The sequence below is a fragment of the Lytechinus pictus genome, chromosome 5 (assembly GCF_037042905.1).
Source record: "Lytechinus pictus isolate F3 Inbred chromosome 5, Lp3.0, whole genome shotgun sequence".
Classification (NCBI taxonomy): Eukaryota; Metazoa; Echinodermata; class Echinoidea; order Temnopleuroida; family Toxopneustidae; genus Lytechinus; species Lytechinus pictus.
In genome coordinates, this window is record NC_087249.1 from 7,594,511 (window position 1) to 7,617,500 (window position 22,990).

General features: G+C 39.0%; 1 protein-coding gene across 2 annotated transcripts in view; it reads right to left on the bottom strand.

Annotated features, from left to right (window-relative positions):
- Positions 1-122: 122 nt before the first annotated feature.
- Positions 123-22,990, bottom strand: part of LOC129262485 (uncharacterized) — a 25,376-nt gene continuing 2,508 nt past the window's right edge. The window contains exons 2-12 of one of the 2 annotated variants that reach the window (XR_010293607.1): positions 19,278-19,393; positions 12,848-12,973; positions 11,499-11,668; positions 10,197-10,398; positions 9,332-9,451; positions 8,303-8,469; positions 7,520-7,758; positions 6,811-7,047; positions 5,722-5,791; positions 3,097-5,126; positions 123-2,933 (exon numbers count right to left, since the gene is read on the bottom strand). Coding sequence is in view for 1 of the 2 variants with exons in the window: in XM_064099724.1 (XP_063955794.1) it covers positions 3,971-5,126; positions 5,722-5,791; positions 6,811-7,047; positions 7,520-7,758; positions 8,303-8,469; positions 9,332-9,451; positions 10,197-10,398; positions 11,499-11,668; positions 12,848-12,973; positions 19,278-19,355 (2,565 nt within the window). In the remaining variant the exon portion in view is untranslated. Of the gene's footprint in view, positions 5,127-5,721; positions 5,792-6,810; positions 7,048-7,519; positions 7,759-8,302; positions 8,470-9,331; positions 9,452-10,196; positions 10,399-11,498; positions 11,669-12,847; positions 12,974-19,277; positions 19,394-22,990 lie in introns of both variants that reach the window. The other variant, XM_064099724.1, reaches the window with a different exon arrangement.

A 22,990-nucleotide genomic window follows, 5' to 3' on the forward strand; every position in this document is an offset into this window, starting at 1 on the left:
TGTATATGAATACAATATGCAGAGAGATAGGGGAGAGGGGGTGGATAGCGATGGGGAGGGGTAGACAGGGAGATAAAAGTAGCAATGTTTTTACGGCGTAAGAAAAAATTCTTCAATTAGACTGATAGTTTGGTTGTTTATTTTTATATTAATTATTTTAATGTGACACTAAATACACATAATATAGTGAAACAACTTACATATTAATATATCTAAATGCTTTTTCATTCTTCTTTTGCTTGAAACTTGAACCATTTTGGATTTTTAAATCATTTGAATAATTTTCAACAGTTCTTTAGATCTACTTCTAATATAATTGATCATTAGAAATAATTTGAATAATTTTCAGCAGTTCTTTCCATCTATTTTCAATACATTTAATCATTAGAGATGTTCATCTCCTTTAGAAATAATTTTTTTCCACTACCATTATTTTCAATGTATTCCGTACCACAGAGTTTGCGTTTAGTGAAAATATGTCCCAATAGCCCATAAACACAAAATAACATAATGAAGACCTGAGGAACCGTTTCATCAAGAGTTACAACTGTTGTAACTGTGCCGTTATGGCAACTCCCATGGCAACAGGGCTCATCAGCCAGTCAAAATCAAGGTTACCATGGTAGTTGCCATAATGGCAAAGTTACAACAGTAACTCTTTACGAAACGGGCCCCTGTACTATTATAATTGTGCATATTATATTGATTTATAAAGATTTATTAAGGCTCATCTGAAATTAAATATCTATTTTAAACAATATCGGGGTAAAGAAATTGCATGGACGCATGAGTGGATGAGGGTGTGTGTTATGACTCTTGATTTCTTAAAAAAAAAAACACACAAAAAAACAAATGCACACTTCCAAATGTCTAGTCAGGCGCGATTAGCTCACTCGGGCAAGGCACGTCCACAAGTTCTAACTGAAAGACAGGAACCGACGAATCGTCTAGATGATTGTCGCCTACAATTATTTGTGAGCAAAGCATAGAAAACTACCCTGTAAGACGTTTTTCAGCAGCTCAGTACAATACGAACATATTCTGAATGATCCCAAAATGAACACATTATATTAGTCGTTTTCACTAATCCCAAGATCTAAACACAAAGTAACCGCAGTCCCAATTAGATATCATATGGGCACCAAATGCACTGGACAAGAAGCCCTAAGAAGGCAAGTGGTGAAGAACATAGATGCTGAGACCGAAACATTTTTAATTAATATTTTATTATCCACCCGACTGCTGGCATTTTACTTTTTTTCATTTACATGATTCTGAGTAAGATCATCATTTAAACAAAATGTTGAACATTAAAAAACCCCACAATTTCAATTGAATAGTAACAAAGTTTTCGTTGGATAAATTGGTAACAAAACGATCATTCCTCATCACATTCTTCATATGCACATTAATAAGGAAAGCTATGTTAATATATAGGCTTACCTTAAAACAAAAACTTACCTTAAAAGAAAAACTTAAGAACTTACATCATAGTTTACAAAACTGTGGGATTGCAACTAACATTATGGCAAAAAATAAACTCTAATTACATCATAATATACACAGGCAGCATGATAATCATTTATAAAATAAATTGTTTAGTCCAGAATAAATATGATGGACAGTTGGACATATCTAAAAATGACGGATCTAGGGGGAGTGTGTGGAATTCAGTGTCGAATCTATAGGGGGGGTTAGGGGCTTACACCCCCCCCCGGGCTTAATAAAAATAATTAAAAGAAAGGAGTTTGGGATCAAACTCCAACACCCCTTTCCTGTTTAAGAGAGTCGCGTAAGCAAAACAGTCCGGGGGGTATAGGACGCATTACGCCGCAACTCATCGTTATCGGGTCAAACCAACCTGTCAACCCCCCCCCCACCTTTCTTGGCAAAAAGCTAGATCAGCCACTGGTATTACTTGTCTATTTAAAATGAGTCCCCGAGAATTGTTAAACTTTTTTACAGTAAAATCAGCCTTCATAATAATTCGCAGTGACGAATATTTTTTTAAGTATATTTATCTTTACTTAAAAATGTCATATTTTGTATCCGAATTCGATGATTTTATTTAGCACTACGATTGTTTGATAATCACTGTTGGCGGGAGTGGTCACGGCCTCTAACTACATTATACATATAAACTATGTTGATACAGCATGTCAAGAATAAAAGATTAAAGAATATAAGTTTAAATGTTGTCCTTATTTTTCTATGAAAATAACGACTGAGGACAAGAGAATTAAAAACTGATCGACATCGATAGATATTTTAAGGCAGTGTCCTAGATAGGAACCTTTCATCTAGCCCATTAAGTAAATCTTATGCAGACTATTTAAAATAGTAATGCAGCACTTCAATACAATTTAATACATTCAGACACACAATTCCTGCTATGCTAGATCAAAACAGTTAAGACATGCCATGCGATATGAAGGTAAAATAAATACAAACCACATTACCATGATTACCATCTTACTGTACACTTGCCTTGATAACCCTAGTCAAAATATGATAGTAAAAAAAAAACAAGTTTGAAAAATTTAACCAAACAGTATCATCAGGTAGTTTTATTGACTCAACTTTGTCATTGGTTTCTAAACTTGCAGGAATACTCATTAATTATTTAAGAATATTGATAGAATAATGTAACAAGTGGAATGCCCCTGGCGGTCTCACCTGCATCACGCGATTCAATATAGCATCAGTGCTGACTTTGACAAGTACTATAAAATAATGATTCACAAAAAACACCAATCATATAATGATACAATACTACGTTCATTGATATTTGACCTTTATCACGTGACCTAAAACTTGTCAGAGATACTTGATTACCCCTATATTCATATTTTATACATGCACTTTATCTATAGACTTTGAAAGTTATGACAGCAATCTAATAATTACCTCTAAAATGGCAAAAGTTCAATGACCTTAAATGACCTTTGACTTTCGTCATGTGACCTGAAACTCGCATGAGATGTTCAGTGATACTTGATGACTCAATATGTCCACGTTTTATGAACTAGACCAATACACTTACACAGATATGATGGTAATTCAACAAATACCCCAACATGGCCAAAGTTCATTGACCTAAAATGACCTTTGACATTGGTCATGTGACCTGAAACTCGAACGGGATATTAAAAGATACTTGATTACTCTTATGTCCAAGTTTCATGAATCAGATCCATAAGCTTTTAAAGTTATGATGGCAATTCACCAGATACCCCCATCATGGCCAAAGTTCATTGACCTTTGACGTTGGTCATGTGACCTGAAATTCGCACAGGATGTTCAGTGATACTTGACTACTATTATGTCCAAGTTTCATGAATCAGATCTATTAAAATTAAAAGTTATGATGGTAATTCAACAGATACCCCCAATTTGGCCAAAGTTCATTGACCCTAAATGACCTTTGACCTTAATCATGTGACGTGAAACTCAAGCAGGATGTTCAGTAATACTTGATTAACCTTATGTCCAGGTTTCATGAACTAGGTCCATATGTTTTCTAAGTTATGATGACATTTCAAAAACTTAACCTTAGGTTAAGATTTTGATGTTGATTCCCCAACATGGTCTGAAGTCATTGACCCTAAATGACCTCTGACCTTGGTCATGTGACCTGAAACTAAGACAATATGTGCAGTAATACTTGATTAACCTTATGGTCAAGTTCCATGAACTAGGTCCATATACTTTCTACGTTTTGTTGTCATTTCATAAACTTAACCTTCGGTTAAGATTTGGTGTTGACGGCGCCAAACTAGGCACCGCATCCGTTTTCAGAAACTATTTATGAATTTGGACGAATTTCTAACTAGACTAGACTTAGGAATGGTGCCATACAATGCATAAATACATTCCTGGTAATAAAAATACTAGAATTGGTTGTGAGCCTGTATTCATCGATATAAATCAAGTTTATACGAGCTGGAAATATGGACACGTGGACAAATATCTATCGAGATGTAGGATCAAGCAATTTGCCCTGCTCGCCGACATCGTCTTCCGTGTCGCCATTGCCAGGGCTTACACCATTACTAGCAACATAACCAGTGTCAGATTGGGAAGAAGTCATACATTCGTTGAGCAATTTTTCATTTTCTCCGTCGATGTCGGCTTCATTGTCTTCGTTGTGTGGTTCTGATGTGAAAGCCCGTTGGCCGCAGGTATGGCAGTCTCGTTTGTTGTGTACATCGCCGATGTGGACGGTCTCGACGTCCTTTGTGGCCAAAGTGATTTGGATATTGACGTTGGTTTCACCGGGTGACTTACCGCCGGGGGTTCTCCCGTCGTCTGGAATGGCAACAGCATTCGTCTGAGTCGAATTTTCATCGAGATTCTTCCTTGGCACTGGTACACCCATCTTTCTTCTCGTTTGATCTCTTGGTTTGGTCTTCTTGGCTTCGGTTTCGGATATGTGTGAAACAGCAGCGATTTCCATTTCTCGGTCCATCGACATCGCCTTCGGGATTGCAGCCGAATCGTGATCCATTTCCTGCACAGCGTGGAGACCGTCGTCACTCGAAGAATCCGTAGGGTACAATGCAGCTTCGCTCTCCGACACACGCCCTTGTTTCCCATTGCGTCCATTCACGGCTTTCTTCTCGGCATTGCCCTCGACTGGGACTAGAGCTAAACCTAAAGAAGAGCGGCGACGGCGGACAACCCTCCCAGGGGCCTCGCTGACATCATCTATATGTGGATGGACAGTCCCGGATTCCTTCTCAGTGACAACCTTCCCTGACGCTGACGAAGTACTAGAATTGTTCATTTGGTTAGCCAATCCTGTAACCGGTCTCTGGTCTTTTTCAAATTGTCTTTCAGCCTCTTTTGGATATGCCTCTCTTTCGTCCTGGGTTAAATGACCGTGTGAACCAACTAGACTCTCTGCTTGAACACCTCCCTGTTGTTGAAGGAGGAATGGGATTGACTGAGATGGATCCTCAACACCCTTTTGCCTCTCAATAGCATGCCTCCTTAGGTCGTTATTGGCATAAAGTCGTCTGTTGAGATTCATTGTTGGGGTAGAAGCTGCGGATAGCATATCTGTTGATCCTCCACTTACGGGTCTGGAGTTAGTAAGACTCTGAAGAGCACCACTTGAGAAATTCCTGCATGACAATAAATACAGAAATATAGATTGAATACTAAACATTAAAAGGAAATTATATCCCAACCCATCAGGAGCAGAATTGATGCGATATGTGGCGTCATTGAGATCTAAATTCGAAGTAAGGATTTAAGTTGGTCATTTCAATTCAGGGTTCTAATACAGGCGTATAAAGTTTCAAAGTGGGTAGACCCACCGATCCAACCGACAAAGTGGATAATAACATACTTTCGTTGAAGCCAAAAGAACCACAATCACAAGATGTGATATACATGTTACAATTATCACATATCCTCACAAGACAAGAATAGACATGATAGAAGATAGATGTGGCCAACTTAACGTGATATGTCACTCTAATGGGGCATTGCAAGTCAATTTATTGTTCCTAATATCAGTCATAACTCTGGCAATTAATTGCATATTCGTACCTGATTGGTGGTCTTACAGTTTCTTGTAGTTAAAACTGATATATCAATTATAAATATTATTGCAATACCCCCTTCTTAACAACGAGTATATGATAATCACAATATCAATATACCAAGGGATCGAGATATTGTTTTTAATAAGTGGATGACTGCTTTATCACTTACCTTAGAAAATCCATAAATTCCCAGGAGCCGACTTCAGGCGAAATCGGAGAGACTGTTGGATTGTAGACAGCTATAAGGGGGAGGCAAGAATTTGGTATCTCGAGTAAGAAATCGACATTGTCAACACGTAAAGCAATATCTGTTCAGTCATTTTACTTTATCGGTTTTTTTTTTACATTGTCCATGGCTTTGCAGAGAATTATGATTGCCATTTTTTATTATTGTTTGGTGGTTCTTCTCTCAGCGAACAACCAAATTTAATAGTGTCGTGTTGGGATCTGTAATTATAATTTAGAAGGGAAGCGTAATAAAGAAACTTTGGAGAAAGTTATACAAATAGAAATTCACCCCCAAAACAAGATCCAAATCTTGTCCATCCGGATATCGGGTCGGGCATGTGTATACGTATATTCGAGAAAAGGACCCCCTGAATTTCCGAAATGTCGGGTCCAGTTTACCAGACCATTCGAAAATTTTGCTATAGTTTTCACATCGGGTAAATTGGACCCGACCTTTCAGAAATTAAGGGGGCTCTTTTCTCGAATGGGTGGGTGAACTGGACTCGACGTTTTGGTTTTTTTTTTTTTTTTTTTTTTTTTTTTGGGGGGGGGGCACTTTCCTCGAATGGTCGGATTTCGCGATTGCCCAACCCGACGCGATAACGCGATGGGATGGCACAAGGCGATCCAAATGTGGTCTTTACAGGTCCCACGGGTGATCTAGAAATGTTTAGAATGACGTTTCAGTCAGTGTCACCAGTGATAAGAAGGTAGAGAATAGCTAATCTTGGAACTGCTGTATGTTGAATAGGCGATTATGGCTAAAAATATCGTAATTTTTCTTAGTTCTGCAATTTTTTTAAATACATGCGTTTGAGACAATTTCACTAACTGTAAGTAACTTTGCCAAAAGAGGTGGGATTATTTCCGTCAAATTTAGGGTGCTAACTGACGATCAACTAAAAAAAATTAAATAAATATCAGTGAATATAGAGAATAGTAGTTATTAGTGTTTAAATTGATGAGCCTCCCGGTTTATACTCAAAGATAATTTCTTTAATTTCAATCTGATTAAGAACACAGCCCTTACTTGTTGGAGATCTGGAGGGAGAACTAGTAGGAGAGGGCGTTCCACTCGGGGTTGGTATGAACGGCGTTTCAGTTGTAGTGGACGAAGTCGATCCATTTCCCCTCTTCCATAGGCTACGGAACACGATGACGACGATGATCAGGACAATGATGACGACAGCGAGAAAGGAACCAATGACTATGAAGATGTTCATATAAGTTCCATGTGCGGACGAAAGAGGTTTAACCTCGTCGTTGACTGTCGAAACGGAAATAATATATTTAAAAAAAACAGTATAAAGAGGAGCAACATCCTTGATAGATGAAAGGATTTCAAAGTCCTTATCAGAAATTTATTTTCTTCAAGAAATTTTTGACAGCAACTTGGTTGAGATGGACCTTGCGCTAGATGAGATGCCCAAATCCCACCGGATTCCTCGCAAATATTTTCACAAAAGAGGGCTGAATTTATTAGCATGTGCTTAAATCAAGATTTCACAAATCCTTTCACTTTTCATTCAAGTGGGCCTACTTGTTGACAGTAAAGAATTTTATCTACACAGATCATATTCAAATTTTGGCTGATTGGTATAGAATATGATTTTTCAACAGAGAACATCCCCCGGGCGATTGTGAAGCCTTTTTAATGTCCAGACAGTATCAAGAAACACCCCCAGTCCCATGCTTTACTAAGATACAAATACAAATGCCTATACACCTCCCCTCCTTACGTTCATCGTCAGTATCGGGTTGGGGGATGTCTGCAACTGTAGCCACTTCCGGTACGACTTGATCCTGCGGATCTTCTTCGACAGTCACTCCAGGAACTGCAGGAATCCCAGGAACCTGATCGGAATTCTTCTTTGATTCACACCATGCTTGACATTGAGGGATGTGGTTAGGACATTCAGGGCACTTGTTCGGACAGGCTCCGCTATCGGGAAAATATCCATCTGCGTCTTGGTAATATCTAAACGTGAGAATTAAGATGATGATCATGGTTACAACAAATTGTTATCCGTAAGTATTTTGTGTTTGAACTGTTGCAAGGAAGACATTAGCAATGTTTTACAGATTGCCTAATATATATTTTTATAAAAATTTGATTGGGCGCCTCATTTTATTGACTGCTCTTGCATTTCTTTTTACTCACTTTATCCTCCTGCATTCTTCAAAGTAGACATTACATTTTCAGAGCCAAAATGGACATGCTAAAGATGATTCATTTTCAAAGTTTGGACAGTTGCCAGATATGAATTAAAGTAGTAAAGTAGTAGTAGTGGTGGTGGTGGTAGTGGTAGAAGTAGTAGAAGCAGTAGCAGAAGATCAAGAAGTGGGTTTCTCTTTCTGTGAGGCAGAAGTAGTAGAAGTGGAAGTACCAGTAGTGGTAGTAGTAGACGAGTAGAAGCAGACTAGTAGTGGTAGAAGTAGTAGTAGTAGTAGTAGTAGTAGTAGTAGTAGTAGTAGTAGTAGTAGTAGAGGTAGTAGAAGTAATTATAGGCCTAATATTTTACCCTGGAAGACATTCTCCGCATTGGGTGTCCCTTGAAGCAGTACACTCTGTCGCAACAGTGTTGACGCAGATTCGGCAGGGGGAACATCGTTGTAGCCCGTCTTCTGAAAACGTTCCTTCGGGACATGGTCGACAGTAAGCATCACCATTCTTTCCTCTGCCACAAACCTGAAACGTTTCCGGGGGAAACAGGGTTGTGTTTCACAAAGAGTAAAGTATGATTTAGAGGAGTCGCACTTAGATGTCCAGTTGCATGCCATATAAAAGGCATCATCAAGAGGACGTACGCTACAAACATGACAAAGTTAAATACATCTCAACAACCTATGGTATTAATCAACAAGAATGCGCCTTACATATCACGTGTGTGTCAGTTCTAAGCATGACTTTAAAGTCACAATTAACTCTTGTGAAACACCCTCAGGTAAATGTAAAAGTTTGTTAAATCCTTTGAAATATTGATAAAGCCCTAAATCGTTTAGTACGTCATGCGAGGGAATCATCTCTCAAAACTCACGTATTTCAGCAGATGTGTTGTAATGAGCCTGCACCTATGAATGTTTTTAACAGAACTATGGCGCAATATAAATGCTGTGGATCACCATCACATCTGATAAAGTAGTCCATAGTAGCATGCTCTACATAAGTAAGTATAAAGGCCTATCATTGCCAGTAACACATTTAATTCAAAGCAATGTGGTGAAAGTTGACGTTTTTTATTACATGCAAACACGCTCAATGTTAAAAGAGACGTTTGCCGAGAGAAAATGTTATTTTGGGTGAGATCACTATAAACATTACTTTGAATCTTTACCCTGACTAATTTATCACACAGGTTTAGAGCGGGCATTGAAACTAAGATCCCGTTCTGCTTTTGAACTGATTTTCACTAAACTGGTTTCCACCAAACTAGTTTAAGGACGTAGATAAGAACGGGTCCAAGGTATGGTTTGACTTGGATTTCATAGACTAACGTATTGGACATCCAGGAATGCCCAACTGTCCTATGGGCGGGGAAACAGAAATATACCTTATTAAGTTGTTCTCCTGGCTGACATGTCAAACACGCCTTACAAAGTCCATCATAGTCTAAGAAGAAGTTTCCATCGTGACAGTGATCAATGCACGAAGGAGGTTCAGGCTCACAGTGCTTTAGATAGAAAAAGATGATAAATTTAGGAAAGTGAGCCGAAATTGACAAAAACCAAAGCCACAGACAGAAAACGTTGTCTTGATAAGACACAAATATTATATAATACGTGTATTCCATGTATTTAGCCGTAGGTTATGAATCCCTTTGGCTGTTTACCTCGTGGCCTACTTGGGCCTGTTGCATAAAATAAAAACTTATTTTTATTTTTTGCCTGAGCTTTTCATTGTCCTTTTTTGTTTTTCTGCCAAAGTTTTTTTTTTTCATTGCAAAGGGTTTTATGCAACAGGCCACAGACCGCTGGTCTTTGGTTTTTAATCCTGGTGGACTAGCCGTTCCATTAGCTTTCGGTCTCTTAGGCATTATAATAATAATAGATGATAATGTAGGATTTGTATAGCGCACGTATCCACCTTGCTAGATGCTCAAGTCGCTCCTATATTACCCCGGCTAAGCTAGTCTACCGATTCTGGTGCACACAGCTTTTTGAGGAATTACTTCCTGCCGGTACCCATTTACCTCACCTGGGTCGAGTGCAGCACAGTGTGGATAAATTTCTTGCCGAAGGAAAACACTCCATGGCTAGGATTCGAACCCACGACCCTCTGTTTGAAAGACGAGAGTCAGAACCACTAGACCACGACGCGCCCACGTACTAGAATAATCGTAATTCTTATTGAACTTAACTATTGATCAATTATGATGATTGCTCAGTCATGAGGACTTGGATGTGAATTATACTTACGTCAAGGTAATCTGGGGGCACTTCTTCAGCAGGCCTGCCTAGATCTACAGGAAGATTCTCCTGGGGTGCATCTTCCGCTCTTGGTTCTTCCCCTTGGTTTGCCCACCAATCTCTGCACTGAGGGGTATCACGGGGAAGGTCCGAACACCTATCCAGACAGGCGTTCGGGTCTGTCGAGAAGCGGCCAGACGTTCGGACAAAGCTGTATAAAAATCATGAACACAAAACTTCACATAGACCTTTCCTGATTTTATTTCATCTTTTTTCCCCCACTAACATTCATTGAACAGACAATTCAGATCATAATGTATGATAGAATATAAGAAGATTCGATTGACATAAACGACTCGGTAACAATTAGGTTAGAAGGGATCAGATTTTGATGAACATCTTACAGAGATCTGGTGACTTTTGTGTCCACAAAGTTCTATACCTCTAAAGAGAGATTTACACTAATAATCTAACCAAGAAAAGGCAACACATCTTATATCACCAATTTCAAATGAAAGTTACTTAATTCTTTGAGCCAAAAGGGGCTAATAACCAACCGTTATAAAATCACAGTAACTGCCTCTCTTTCAGAAGGTGGCTCGAGCCTCCATGTAAGAGTTCAAGATGACAAGTGACTGACTTGGGTCCCGTAACACAAAGGTTAGCGATTGATATTACGATTGATGTTCACAATTGATTGTAAATTGTGGTCAATGAATTAAATCGTAGATGAGGAATTGTTCTACGATCATTGCTAAGCTTTGTGTCACGGGCTCTTGGATGGTGTCTCATCAACTTTTTTTTTGTCCGAAAAATTGCCAGATCTGACAACTTTCTTTGACTTTGATTCGTCGAGAAGCAGTTTGCTAAGGTAACCCTGCTGCAAAGAACATAGTGTCACACAATTGTGTTCACATTGTAGATTTAGGGAAGATGTGAGTCACGCTGTTGAAATGCTCAATTTAACAGTGTGAATATATTTTCACACTGTGGACACCTCGACAGTGTTTGACTGTTCGCATGGTCGACTACGTGGATATGTGATTCACACTGTTGAAATGCTCAAATTAAACAGTGTGAAGGTGATATCACATTGTGTTCCACACTGTGAACACACTGTGGAACGCACTGTGGGACACTGTGAACTTGTTGGATAAAACAGGACTTGTAAGATAAAACCTCAAGTCCTTTCATGAAGCGCTATTTTGGTGTCCACATAGTGACCTTTCTGCTTTACGCTTGGGCCACAAATCCATGGAACTTAACTGGTGTAGTTTCCATTTTTTTAAACAGAAATGGGGAAAGACTTACCCTGGAAGGCATTCGCCACACACTCGATTCTGTGTTAGCTGACATGTCTCGACCTCCTCTGTATTGGTACAGGTAACGCAAGGGGTGCAACGCTTCGAGGTGTCTAAAGAAAAGAAACCCTGTTGACAAGGTTGGCACGCTGCATCCCCATTTAAGCCGTTCCCACAATCCTGGTCATAAAACATCAGTAATTAACAATTAGTAAAAATAACAATACGTTTAACAACATTGAAGGATCTTGGAAGGGTCACATCCTTGAAAAGTCAGCATATTCAGACTATGTAACTTCTGAAGGTTTCCATGGCGAAGAAGAATAGTGTAGTAGGTTTCACGGTACACCATGTATTATATCTGTCTTTGGCAAATGTTGGTCCTTAAAAGGACCACCCAAACTGGGTTTTAGGACCAACATTGGCCCAAAAAAGATACATGTACATGGTGTACCGTGAAACCTACTACATTATATTCAGACTGCTTTAATAGTACCCAATTTGCTCTTAAAAGCTAATTATCAGCCACCTTGATTAGCACCAGTTAAAACTCGGAGCTCAAGTCACAGACTTCTTTAATAGACCCCGATGCCTTGCCCAGAATATAACATTTTGATCATCACAAAGAATAATAACAATCAAGTGATCCAGTCCTTATTTTCTTTTCTAATTATTATGATACCTTCATAGGAATGATGATAACAGACGGGTACCCATGCAGTCCAAACACTCAAGTTTTTGGGGCAAAGTTAAACTTGGTCATCCCATTTCAGTTCATACTAAATATATATGATTCCTTTTTTTTTGCATGCATGCATGCATGAAGACTAAAACTCAGCTCATGAGCATATTTTATGAAAGGAAACTCCACTTAATTGACATCCTTGGAAGACCAAGTCCATCTTCTAATCGAGAATCGAAACTGCATTTTTTTTTAAATTACCCTTGGTTTTACTTCAAAACCAGATCCTCCTTGCTAATGCACTTGAAAATATATTTTTTTGGTGCATCAATGAATCAATTTTCGCAACAACTACACATACGCTTTCTGAAACGTAGATAATCTATTGTCAGAAGCCCTTCATGACAAAGCAGCCTTTGTCGAAAATCGGTGAATCAAAACAGCAGTGTCTTCCCAGATTCTGGACAGACGACCCTCTCTTTTTTTGGTGCAATTTTTCGTCAGCTCCGAATCTTAGGAAGATCTGCTGTACCGGTTCACCAATTTTCGACAAAGACCTCTAAGCTGTCCATTGTGATTTGACGGGCATTTTCAATAGATTTTCCATGTTGTAGAATCCGTCCACGTTGCAACTGTCTTTTCGGTGTGACCAGAGCATATTTTTTTTGTCTAGATACCTTATTAAGTTCCTCTCCAGCGGGACACTGTGGACACCGGATACATGAAGCCCCATCTGCACTGACATAGTAGCCATTCCCATCGCAATCGTCGGCACAAATTGGTGGGGACGGGTTGTTACAGAACTGCAGGAGAAATTTAAGAATATAGAATATTACAACGGAAAGTCATGAAATGGAAAAGGGCAAGAACAACGTTTTTTTAATAAAAAAGAGGATGAATTAAAAAAACTGCAGTTGTGTCAGAGATTGTTGATCGTTCCAAGTTACATAAAGACTATATACATGCACGTTGGCCACTCTCCACAATAGTGAGTTTTCGCTCAGCTACGAGGAATGAATCCTAAAACAGAGCAAATGATTTGAAAATGCAACTCAAATCACAATAAAGTCTATAAGTGGTGTGAATCGGAACAGCACTGAGTTTCGTCCGACGTTTCAGAGCTGACGAGATATCGTACATATGTCGTTTGTCCAGAGTCACCGGCTACGAAACTGCGGCTTCGATTCACCGACCCTTTATTATTATTTATTTTTGTTTCTATTATTATTATTATTTGTTTGGCATCACCTGTGCCTGGGAGGCGAAAAGCGAACTGAATCACTATGAACCGCAGGTCTCTCCTCCCGATGTAACTGATTGGGGGAGTGCAGGTGGACCACTACACCGGGGTTTTCCCCTTCACTTATACGAATAGTGCAGTGGGTTCTTAATGTGCAAAGGTGGTGACTCTCCTTTACACAGGGCCTCCATTTAACGTCCTATCAGAGGAATGGAGTGTTTTCCACTGTAACATAGCCCCTATCATTGGAACAGGGGAGAGACGTATACACACAACGCAGGCTTCAGTTATCCACCTGGGATGGACTCGAACCCACGACATTTGGTTCGACAGGCAGACGCTTTACCGGTTTATTTCCAATTCGTTCAATTGCCAACTCGTCTACAATCATCAGGTGGTCCACTATCCACATGGTCTAACTGTCAATTCATCCACTCACTATTTCGTCTAATAACCAGTTGGTGCAATAGTCATTTAGTCCATATACAATTTGGTATAATTGGACAAAGTGTTAATTGTACAAAATGAATGAAAATGGAATAAATATTAGACCAACTGGTTATGAGACGAAATTGTCATTGACGAAATGGTGATTAGACGAAGTGATGATTGGACCAAATGGGTATTGGACCAAATGTTTGTTAGACGAAATGTTGATGGACGGAATGGCATTAGACTCAATGAAATTAGACCATGTGGTGAGTGGACGAGTTGGCAGTAAACGAATTGGCAATTTACCGCTTTACCGACTGACCCTTGATAAAGACCTAATTTGACATGAGAGCATTTGACAATATGTTCTCTACCAACGACATAACCGGGGGCGAAACGAGAGAACAACACAATAGTTATGGGTTCATTTAATTTAAGAACGACATTTTAAACCATTCTTGATATTTAGATAAAATAGTACCCTTTAATACATCATAATACACGTAGGTCTTCCCTATTTTGACGCAGAAGACCCTAAATCCAAGGTGGTGTCAAATATCCCCCATGCACCTCTATTTTTACTGTCCATAGTTTCGTAAAATAACTAAGGTGTCATATGAAACCTTTCCTGTTCAAGTCCATTCCATTTGTATTATGAGATTATGAGAATATTTTTAAATTCAGGAGCAAAAACCGAGAATTCTGTTTTTTCAATGGTTTCTTTCTCATCCTCGTGTGATAGTCAACGAAGTATACAACTCTTTTGTAATGAACACTAAAGATGCAATACCCCCAGACAAAAGGTTTTGATATTGAAATTGACTGCAAAATGATTAATTATATTCTCACAGCACGAATTTTTTCTGTTCCTTCACGCAACTGTGATTTCCAAATAAAAGATTATTCCGTGTAAAGGGATATTATAACAATGGAATGTTTTGGGTATGTTTTACAGACCGAAAACGTATGAACATACAACAGACCTGCTATCCAATTGACACAGCAGCGGATCACAGAAATGAAAAGATATAAATGAAGAAGTGATTGTAATAGAGAAGGAGCAGGGGCAAAAATGGGGCAGAGATAAAGACCAATAAAGATTATACAAATGTGTTCAAACCAGGAATCATGAAAACAAATCACAGGGGAGGGACGACCCTTTCCTATTGACTCTTGTACAGAATCTGAAAATCTAGGTGAGGGGTATCCCCCCCCCCCTTTCCCCAGGGCCAGCCGCTAATGGACCCACAAACATTTTCCCGCACCCAAAGATTGTGCGACGAGGCGTGAAATTTGACAAATGTTCTTTTCATGCATTCACGCACCTCTGCTGATTGGAAATGAGGAAGTGAAATATGATTATTGTATCACGATTGTAAATACATGATTAATAGAATAATTGAATGAAGCAGAAATCGTGATGAGAAGTATTTACACATGAACCCTGAACTAAAAAAACTCTGGTACACAATTCATACCCAGTAATGGGCCAAAGCGTGTATAGGATACACTTTTTCATAAACAGATGGGAAAATATTATGAAATTGATTGTATATACAAAATAATACTGTTGGTCACTCGATCTTCATTCAGAAACAGGATTGTTTAGATCCATACTGTAAAAAAAATGGCAATTTACGTCTTGATATGGCGATGTGACTATATCCAAATTGGATGTGGCATGTGCTGCACTTTCCGTCATTTTATGTCCCACATTTTTATGCTAGCTCGCTCCTCCCCTCCCGCTCTATCTGTCTTGTATCTTATTATCAATCTATTTGCCTATCTATATATCTATCTATCTATCTATCTATCTATCTATCTATCTATCTATCTATCTATCTATCTATCTATCTATCTATCTATCTATCTATCTATCTATATGTCTATCTATCTATCTATCTATCTATCTGTCTGTCTATCTATCCATCCATCCATCCATCTATCTATCTATCTATTTATCTATCTATCTAGTATCTATCTATCTATCTATCCATCCATCCATCCATCCATCCATCTATCTATCAGCCTCTCTCCCTGCCCCCTCCCTGTCCTTTCCTCTCTCTAATTTTCTGCATAAACATCACTCGCTTTCCTCACCCATACTTTTCCTTTCCCATTTCATCATTAATTTGCTACGAGAAGTTCACGTAATTTGAAAATTACATGATCTCCTTTTTTTTGTCTTTTTTACCTCTTTATTATCTTCAACAATTTTACAAAATTTTGATGAAAATGCCATGGGTCTTTAATATCAATATGCAGCATTCCTTGTACTTTTTTATTGCATGGAAATTTCAAAGATATGGGGTAATTATTTGAGATACTACGCATCGTTTTCAGACATCAGAGGGCTATTTATACCTTGGTCACATTTGCTCTACGGCGGCCGTACGGCGAGTCGAAAACAGCCGTTTTATTAATTCTAATGCAAACCACCTATATATAGTTGGAACAAAAAATGTTAAAACGGCTGTTTTTGACTCGCCCTACGGCCGCCGTAGAGCAAATGTGACCAAGGTATTAGTGAGGGATATTTAGCCCAGTATAGACCAGTATAGATACTTTCTCCATCTGTTTCTGAATTAAACTAGAAAACTGTGCTAAAAACTTGTCATGGTAGACTTAATATCTTGATTCTTTCAGTCCTAACAGTGCCCCCCAAATTTCTTGATTGCATCATAATATACCTGACATTCAATTCGGCGAAAACCAAAGTTCCAAATGAAGTATGGGCACAATCATGCATTGCATGAACACATAATTTGTGCAAAATATGGCCTTCTGCAGATACCATAGTATACATGTAACTCTGAGCAAAGTTTGGTGAAAATTGTAAAGCTAAAATATGGTTGCCACAACTGCATGATGTCCTTGATATATTCCTTCGAACAACTTCATCGGCCTGCTTCCTCGTGTTGCAAAAAATACCGTTATAACTCATTACAATACCGTATTTTGGCAGTCATTACCCAGACACTTTCTACAATGCACAAATTCCTTTGAAAATGCTAGTCAAATTACAATGGAGAGCTGAGAGGTTTTTGTCCGAATGGGTGGACCAGGAGAGCAGGTCGTCCTTAAAGATTCGGACAGGACGAAAAATCGCAATTTTATCGCTTGTCCATGCAGAGCCCATCCAGGACGATACTGCTGTTTTGATTCACCGATTTTCGACAAAGGCTGTTTTGTCATTGAAGGGCTTTTGAAAAGATTCTCTGCGTTATAGAAAGCGTCTGAGTAGTGACTGCAAAAATTCCCTGTTATCTCATTCTAGTATACAAATATCTACCCAGTAGAAATATATTGCAAATCCTAAAAATTGAGAATTATATATCAAATTAAAGGAGAAAATAGGAAGAACTCGATGGTGTAAATCATTTATCATGGAGACCGATGAAACTCAGTTAATTGATAGTTTAAAGTTCTCTCTCTGAATATGCTTCAAACACGCAGAATTACGTCCGCGAAATTGGGGTTTTTTTATGACGTGCATGAGTGTACGAAAGACGTGATTGGCTCTCCCACGTAAGCTCCACTTGCATGCAAAACCTGTTGCGAGGGTACGTTTTCTCCACACTGTCATAATACTTCGATCACGAAATGAAAGAAAACCCAGAAGTTTATCTAGATTTGGATTTTCAAATTGATGATTTTGAAGATGAAGAGAATGAGGATGAAGTTTCTAGCTCTAGTGAACAAGAAAGTGACGTGGATGGAGGTAAATTAGGGGAATTACGCCGGTGATGATGAGTCGGACAATTCAACTTGCATGCCGATTCGCTACCAACTCATGCCGCTGCTATAAACACTTAAAAAGATATGGATGGATCACTCTATTCAGAACCATTGATATAATGGTTCTGTTCTTTCTACACTCTAAAAAATATTGGGTAAAATGCTCAATGAGGGTAATTATGCGTCCAACCAACATTGGGCATCGTTTAATTTATCCAGTGTGATGAATATTTTGCCTAATCTAAAGTAATTGCTGCTCATTTTTTAACCTTACTGGACAATATGCTTCCCCCATTGGGTAAAATATTGCCCCAAATTGGTTGGACACATAATTACCCTCGTGCTGGTTAAAATTTTACCCAATATTTTTTTACAGTGTAGAGGTCTGAAGGCTTCATCAAATTCAAATGCAGAGTCGGATGTGGAAGTATACCCGACTGTTGAAAAAAATATAACAAAAACCTCTGCAGTATACTTTATCACCGCCGAATCCTATAAATGTATCAGAGAAAACAAAGTTGTTTCAGAAGTCAAATATAACTACAGACTATCATCTTTATTGAAGAAAATAATGTAGTACACATTCGTAGTACTCTTAACACAGAGGCAGCCCAGCAGACATGTTGTCAGGTTGAGAACTTAGTGGCCAACTCCCAGTTTTTAATTACTCAAAGCCTTGTTGCATTCTTGGTAACATTCCACGCAAATTAGTTAAGGCACATCAATATTCATATATATACAAATTAATATCACAAAGTATAACTGAATATTCAAATATACAAACAAAATATATATATTGACTATTCGAACTATATGCAAATTATTATCTAAGCTCGAGTGCATCAACTTAACATTATAACCAATCAGAAGGAGAGAGGTGGAAGGAGAGGGAGAGTTAGAGAGAGAGAGAGGAGTGAAGAAAGCTGTACGAAGGATGGTGGAGTGAATTAATACAAAAGAACCTTGTGTGAGGAGTGTACAGCAGTTAATGTGTCAGGATGAAAAGGGTGAATATAAATGAGGGATGATCTAATATAAAAAGGGGATGATTCTTGAATAAGAGTGGAAAGAAATATAAGTACAAAATCAATCCCTTCAATAATGATTGCTTTAAATCAATCGTTATCTCAACTCCAATCACTTGAAAATATAATCACTACAATGGAGCATGTATAATATCGATCTATAGATCAAGTGAAATTGTAATCGCAACTCTCTTAAGTTCAATCCTTTATTCAATTGAATACGCTAAAAGATTTGGTAACAAGCCCGTAGCAAGGGGGGGGGGGGCTCGGGGGTTCGATCTAACCTCCCCCTAAAAATAAAATGGAAAGGAAAACAAATTTTCGGGGACGACTTTGTGCAATAATTTTCACTAAGAACCTTTTTTTTTTTTTTTTGCTTGTCAGATTCATCGGCGACGAAGTGTTAAAGAATAACTACAGAATTAATCCTCAATTCAAAAATCACATTTTATTTCTTTGCTCGCTCGCATCATTTTTTGTAAGTTTTTTTTTTAACCAAAAAATGAATAGTGAACCGTGCAAATAAAAAACCCATAAACAAAATTTCACTGACAAAACCTCACTTCTCTCGATACTAGTGCCTCTTTACTGAACCACATGATCAAACGTTATGTATTGAATTACGGTATTAACTGCAATGGTATACATATATATAATTAATAATATGCTTACCCTTCCTCTACTTAATACATGGGGAAGCGCATCCAGTAAGATGAATAGAAGAAATAATTTCAGAATCCCTCTATCCATTTTTTAAGCTCCGATGATAACAGATCATGGTGAAAAATCTGAGCGGAAAACCAAAAAGTTAAATCAATATAACAAAACTGATACTATACAAATAGTTATGTGCAAAACATGTTATATTGTCTTAAAGGGGTACTCCGGGCAGAAAATATTTATATGTAAAATAAATATGTAGTAAAATTCACAGAGCAAAATACTGAAAATGTCATCAAAATCAGATAACAAATAACGAAATTATTGAATTTTAACGGCTAGTAATATTTTGTGAAAACAGTTATGTGCATGTCGTCATGAATTTTCTTTAGGTGGGCTGATAATATCACATCCCCACTTTCCGTTTTCTTATGTTATTACATGAAATCATAACTTTTTCATTTTTTTCATGTGTGAATGATAATGTCTCCCTTATAATGAAATAAGTTGTAGCATATTGAATATCTAATGCACTGAAGCAGTTGAAGCATCTATTTTTGTATGTTCTTGGTCGAAAAAAGTTGAATAAACACAATTTCTTTATATAAAATACAAAATAACAAGTGGGGATACATGTATCACATAAACAGTTTGCTCATTGAATGTTCACGAGGACATGCCTAGAACTGTTCATAACTCTGTTTTTCCTTGTCCGATTTTGATCAAATATTCAATGTTTTGTTTGTCCGTTTTTTCTTTATCTGTTCAAATCATATTATTTTCGGCCCGGAGTACCCCTTTAACATGAATGATTAACTGACATCGTTCGTACCGATAGACACATTTCATGAGTATGAGTATGATTTCGATTATGATCATGATCATAATTATGGTTATAATTGTGATTGTCATTATGGTTATAATTATCATTATGATATGTGGTTATGATTGTAATCGTGATCATGATTAAGATTATAATGATGATTATAGTTCTGGTTATGTTTATGATTATGATAATGATGACGATTATGATTATGATTATGATTGGGACTATAATTATTATTATGATTATGACTTTGATCACCATTACTGTTATGATTATAAAACAAAGAATAATTTACCGTCAAGATCTCGATCTTCATTCTCTAAACAAGTTATTAACAATTGAATACTTGGCCTTACCATGCACATTTATGTTATAATCAGTGGTTAAAAACAACAATTCTACCGTTAAAAGCTCCTAGATTATGGTTTTGATTTTTGCTGAGATTAAAGTTGTCATATAAAGCTATTCTTTCCTGTTTTTATTTATATTCTATGTCTATTTTACTACTACTAACTACTACTACTACTACTACTACTACTACTACTACTACTACTACTACTACTACTACTACTGCTACTACTGCTACTACTGCTACTACTGCCACTACTGCTACTACTACTGCTACAACTGCTACTACTGCTACTACTGCTACTACTACTGCTACTACTGCTACTACTACTACTACTACTACTACTACTACTACTACTACTACTACTACTACTACTACTACCACCACCACTACTACTACTACCACTACTACTACTGCTGCTGCTGCTGCTGCTGCCACTACTGCTGCTACTACTGCTACTACTACTGCTACAACTGCTACTACTGCTACTACTGCTACTACTACTGCTACTACTGCTACTACTACTACTACTACTACTACTACTACTACTACTACTACCACCACCACCACTACTACTACTACCACTACTACTACTGCTGCTGCTGCTGCTGCTGCTACTACTACTACTAATACTACTTCTGCTACTACTGCTACTACTTCTGCTGCTGCTACTACTACTACTACTGCTGCTGCTACTACTGCTGCTGCTACTACTACTACTACTACTACTCACTACTACAGTTGAAAGTACGGAAAGATCTTAAATTCCGCAGATGTCAACGGGTCATCAGCAGCACACCAGGGATCGCTGATGTTTCGGCCATTTGAGTGCTGTACACCCTACTGGCTGACCAATGCTACGCTGGAATACCCTGGACAGCACCCCCGTGACACCTAAGAAATGTGAATTGTCCAGAAAGCAATAATAAACATGCCTTCCATCCAAGCCGAGCCTGTCTCGGCCGCCACACACATTCTCCTCACCCACTTCTCACACTCCCTACCACTGAACCTCATTGCTCTGATTTCACCTTCTTACAGAAACACCCGCAAATCCTCAGCACCCAACCTCGACGCGCCGAGGTTGGGTGCACCGTCGCGACTGTGTACACCTCCGCTCCCCACCCATTCTGCTTACACTCCTGCTTCAGACTAGCATACCTATCTATTTTCCTCTCCCTCGTCTCCCATGGCACCGTCAACTTACTCAACCATCACAATTTTACGAACCGACCTAGCCACTAAAAACATATCCGGCCGCAGAGCTGTCACTACCACCTCTTCCGGCATAGTCCTATTCCCGGGCCTATTCCCCTCATCTACACGCACCTCCCAGTCGTCCGCAGCAACTAACAACCCACCCACACCTTGTCTCTTCCTAGTCTTGCTACACCCTGGCCCCTTCTTGACAAACTCGATACCCCCTCACCCTCGGGGGTCCATTCTTCTTTCTCGTTTCTATCGCTGCCCTTGCAAAAGCTCCCATCTCCTTCAATACCTGGTTGTGCCTCCATGTACAGGCTTGCAATAACCCTGCACAAGCTGATAGGACATGCTCTCTAACTGTCATCCTCAACACAACCCCACCGCTTCAAATTCACTGGCGTTGCAAATGGCAGGACATCAAAGGTGGAACTGACCATAAACACACATCTCCAGATGACATCGTCCTGAGTTGGTCCCAGGAGACCTTCCTCTGCTCCACCTCTTCCCAACGAGTCCATGCACCCTGCACACCCTGATGTGCAGCTTTCGCCAACCAACATTCCTCCTCTTTCTCCTTGATCGCCTCAAGCACCATATCCCTCCTACCCTTCCCGCCTTGTTTGCTATACCATCTCATGCCAGGACGATACCCTACCCCGCTCCTACCCACTTGGACAGCACCACGCATCTCATTCCACTTGACCATTGCCACGGCTTCATCCGCAGCATCTTCTGCCTTCCACTTTCTCCCTATACGGATCGGTGGCCTAAAGTCTGCCATTGTCTGATCTTCTGACTCTCTCATCATCATGACCAACTTAAACTTTCCAGCCTTTTACTCTTCTACCACTGATGCCATAGGAAGTCTTAGCTTTCCAGATCTACAAAAGAAAGCCAAATCCGTCAACATTCGTGGAACACCTAACCACTTCCGGTAGAACGAGTTCATCTTTTGCTGCATCCTGTCAACTCTAGAAACTGCCACCTCGTACACCTGCAGTTGCAACATGATTCGTGGCAGCAACCCATACTGGCAGCACCACACCTTTGCATTCCCAGGAATCAAAGTCTTATCCACCTTCTTCAGCCACTCTACCACTTTATCATAAATCTGCATCCCTCGATGCCTGTCATTCAACTTATCTTCATACCAACGTCCCAAACTCCTCATCCCTTTCTCAGAAACCTGAGGTATATCCTCGTCTCTAATACGGAACCTCCTCTAAACCACCTTACCCTTCCTCAATGACACTGACCGACTCTTCTTGGCCTTGAACGTCATCCTAGTCCAAGCTACCAGCTCCTCAAGTCTACGGAGGCCTTTGTCGACCTGGGACTCGTTAC